This window comes from Chenopodium quinoa, unplaced genomic scaffold, assembly GCF_001683475.1.
Source record: "Chenopodium quinoa cultivar QQ74 unplaced genomic scaffold, ASM168347v1, whole genome shotgun sequence".
Classification (NCBI taxonomy): Eukaryota; Viridiplantae; Streptophyta; class Magnoliopsida; order Caryophyllales; family Amaranthaceae; genus Chenopodium; species Chenopodium quinoa.
This window is the reverse complement of record NW_018744504.1, coordinates 135,496-138,331: the sequence shown is the minus strand read 5'-3', so window position 1 is coordinate 138,331 and position 2,836 is coordinate 135,496. Positions and strand designations below refer to the sequence as shown.

At 35.6% G+C, this 2,836-nt stretch overlaps 1 protein-coding gene across 1 annotated transcript; it reads left to right on the top strand.

Moving 5' to 3' along the window:
* Positions 1–233: 233 nt before the first annotated feature.
* On the top strand, positions 234–2,592 carry LOC110698284 (RING-H2 finger protein ATL13-like). The gene has a single exon (XM_021875683.1). It carries the CDS (start codon positions 852–854, stop codon positions 2,343–2,345), a length of 1,494 nt encoding a protein of 497 aa, XP_021731375.1. The 5' UTR covers positions 234–851; the 3' UTR covers positions 2,346–2,592.
* Positions 2,593–2,836: the final 244 nt, after the last annotated feature.

Here is a 2,836-nt window from a genome sequence, read left to right as displayed (position 1 = left end):
TTGTTAATTAGTGGTAAATTAAATTATATCATAATAATTATATAATTAAATTTAAATATCATTATTGGATATTTTATTGGGTATTTGGTAACCGATCTGAAAATCCGGGTACCCGAACTTATTGGTTTGGGTCATGAATATCACTTTTAGGGATTTTGGTTATCGGATATCCGAACCGTTAGTACTAATGGTACAGGTACCCATCCCATGCTCACCCTTAGCATTAAGGGCTATGTATAGCATTACCATAGTAATTATTTTATGGAGTAAATAGAGTAAAAATACAATGAGTAATTAATTTATCTATTTTGTAAGTAATGATTTAATGAAGCATCGGATATGATGCCCAAATGTTGGCCACTCTTCAAGTCAACCTATCTCTCACATTTGGTGAAAAAAATACAAAAAAGTCATAATCTTTCCATTTCTCTTCCCCCCAAAATACAATTTAAATTAAATAAAAATTATAACCCACCTTCCTTCCTCATTTAATTTCTCCCCTGTCTTTTCTTCCTCATTTTCAATTATTTATTTCTCTCCAATTTATTTATTTTTTCAAAATTAATCAGATCTTTTATTACATAATTAATTACCCCCTTCTCTCTCCTCTCTTTTGGTAGTAGATTCAATTTATTTCATTGCTTTCAATTTCAAATTCTTACCCCTCTCTGTTTCTCATTTATTGCTTCATACCCACTTACATCACCATCTCTCTCCCCCTTTGACTTGCAGATCTTTCATTTTCTCTCTCCTCCACAATTCATACTAGAGTTCTTAAAAATTCTGGGTTATTATTATTATTATTATTATTATTATTTTTTATCTAGATTACTTAAAACAAACAAAAAGCGATGGATAATCCTCCATTGCAACAACCATTAAAGATGCTAGCTCCGCCACTGCCACAACCGCCACTACCACCCCACCAAAACGTCCAACCACCAAACTTAAACTTGGACAGCAAAATCAGTCCAAGTATAATCCTAATCATAATTATCCTAGCAATAATATTTTTTGTATCTGGGTTATTACACCTTGTTGTTAGATTTCTATTAAGGCCAAATCAACGAAACCCAGATGAATTTGCAGAAAGTGTGACAGCACTTCAAGGCCAATTACAACAACTATTCCATTTACATGATGCTGGGGTTGACCAATCTTATATTGATACACTCCCTGTTTTTCAGTACAAAGCGATTATCGGTTTAAAAGACCCTTTTGATTGTGCCGTTTGTTTGTGTGAGTTTGAGCCGGACGATAAGCTTCGTCTTTTGCCCAAATGCAGCCACGCTTTTCATGTCGATTGCATTGATACATGGCTTCTTTCTCACTCGACTTGCCCGCTTTGTCGGGCGAGCTTGCTGCAGGATTTCGGGGCGCCAACGACGAATTCCCCTCACGGGTTTTCGCTCTCGCCTGTTGTTTGTGTGCTTGAATCGGGGAGTAACACCGTCGAGAGCTCCAGGGAGCTGGAGAGGGAGGTGGTCGGGTCGGGGTTGATTCGAGATGAGTTCGGGTCGAATCGGAGTGATTTAGTAAAATCGCATGAAAATATAGATGACATTGCTGTGAAAAAAGATGATAAGATTGTTATGGTTAAGTTGGGGAAGTTTAGAAATGTTGAAGGAGGTGAAGGAAGTAGTGACAATATTGTTACTAATAATAGTAATAATGATCAAAACAACAACAACAATAGTAGTGGGAGTAATAATTTGGGATCAAGGAGGTGTTATTCAATGGGATCATTTGCTTATGTGATGGATGAAACGACGTCGTTACAAGTACCAATACGAACACCGGCGAAGAAGGCAAGTACTAGTCGCAATAAGAGCAAGGGCGGCGGCGGTGGTGGTAAGGTTGCGAATAGAGGCGCAATGTCGGAGTATGGGTGTGATTCTAGGAGGGAATTCAATGGGATCGAGGCATTCCGAACACTTGACCTTCGTGGGAATAATAGTAACAATAATAATAATGTTGGGGGTAGTAGTGGTAGTATTAAGAAGGAGAGTTTTTCGTTTTCGAAGATTTGGTTAAGAGGTAGTGGTGAGAAAAATAAGAAATTAGGGAACATGAACGGGAATCATGCGAATCCACGAAGTGGTAATTTGAATGGGAATGGGAATGGAAATGAGATCAATCGATCATCAAGGAGGACTACTTCGGAGTTTGAGATTGATGTGAGTGAATTAGGGATTGATGAAGAAACTCAAAGTTGTTATAGCGTTGATTCATTAGCAAATCCAACTACAACATCTTCATCTACAAGAAGAACATTGATGTGGCTTATGGGAAGACAAAACAAGATTGTTCATAATCATTCTTCCTCTTTCTCATCCAATGTTTAGTGTAATTTTCACTTGTTGTTTTTCAAAGGTAAATCTCTATATTCTACATTTCTAATATTCTTATTTTTATTTTTTAGATTTTGGACATGAAAATTAGAGTGGTGGTTAAAAAGAAAAAAAAAAAAGAAAAACAAAAAGAATTGGAATTGGTATGATACACAAATTTTTGTGCATGTGATTGGTAAACTAAACACCTTTTTTTAGTGAGATTGGAATGTTCATTTTGCAGTATACATAAAGTTGATTATTTTTTTAGCTTCGAGATTCCTTTTCTTTCTCTGTGCATATTTTCTTTGCCTTATTAATTAGTTGCACGCATTTGCATAATGTAAGAATTATTTTTGTATTAACAGTTAGCCAAGCTTGTTTCTGATAAATTAATACGATTACAATATCATAAGTATTGCCAAATGTCTAATCTTTAAAAATAATACTTGTAGAACTCTTGTAGCATTAGTTTTACAGTGAAAGTACAACTAACATACTGGCGC

What these genes read in the sequence shown, in the direction of transcription:
- LOC110698284 (XM_021875683.1), top strand. Translation starts at nt 852, where the DNA reads ATGGATAATCCTCCATTGCAACAACCATTAAAGATGCTAGCTCCGCCA.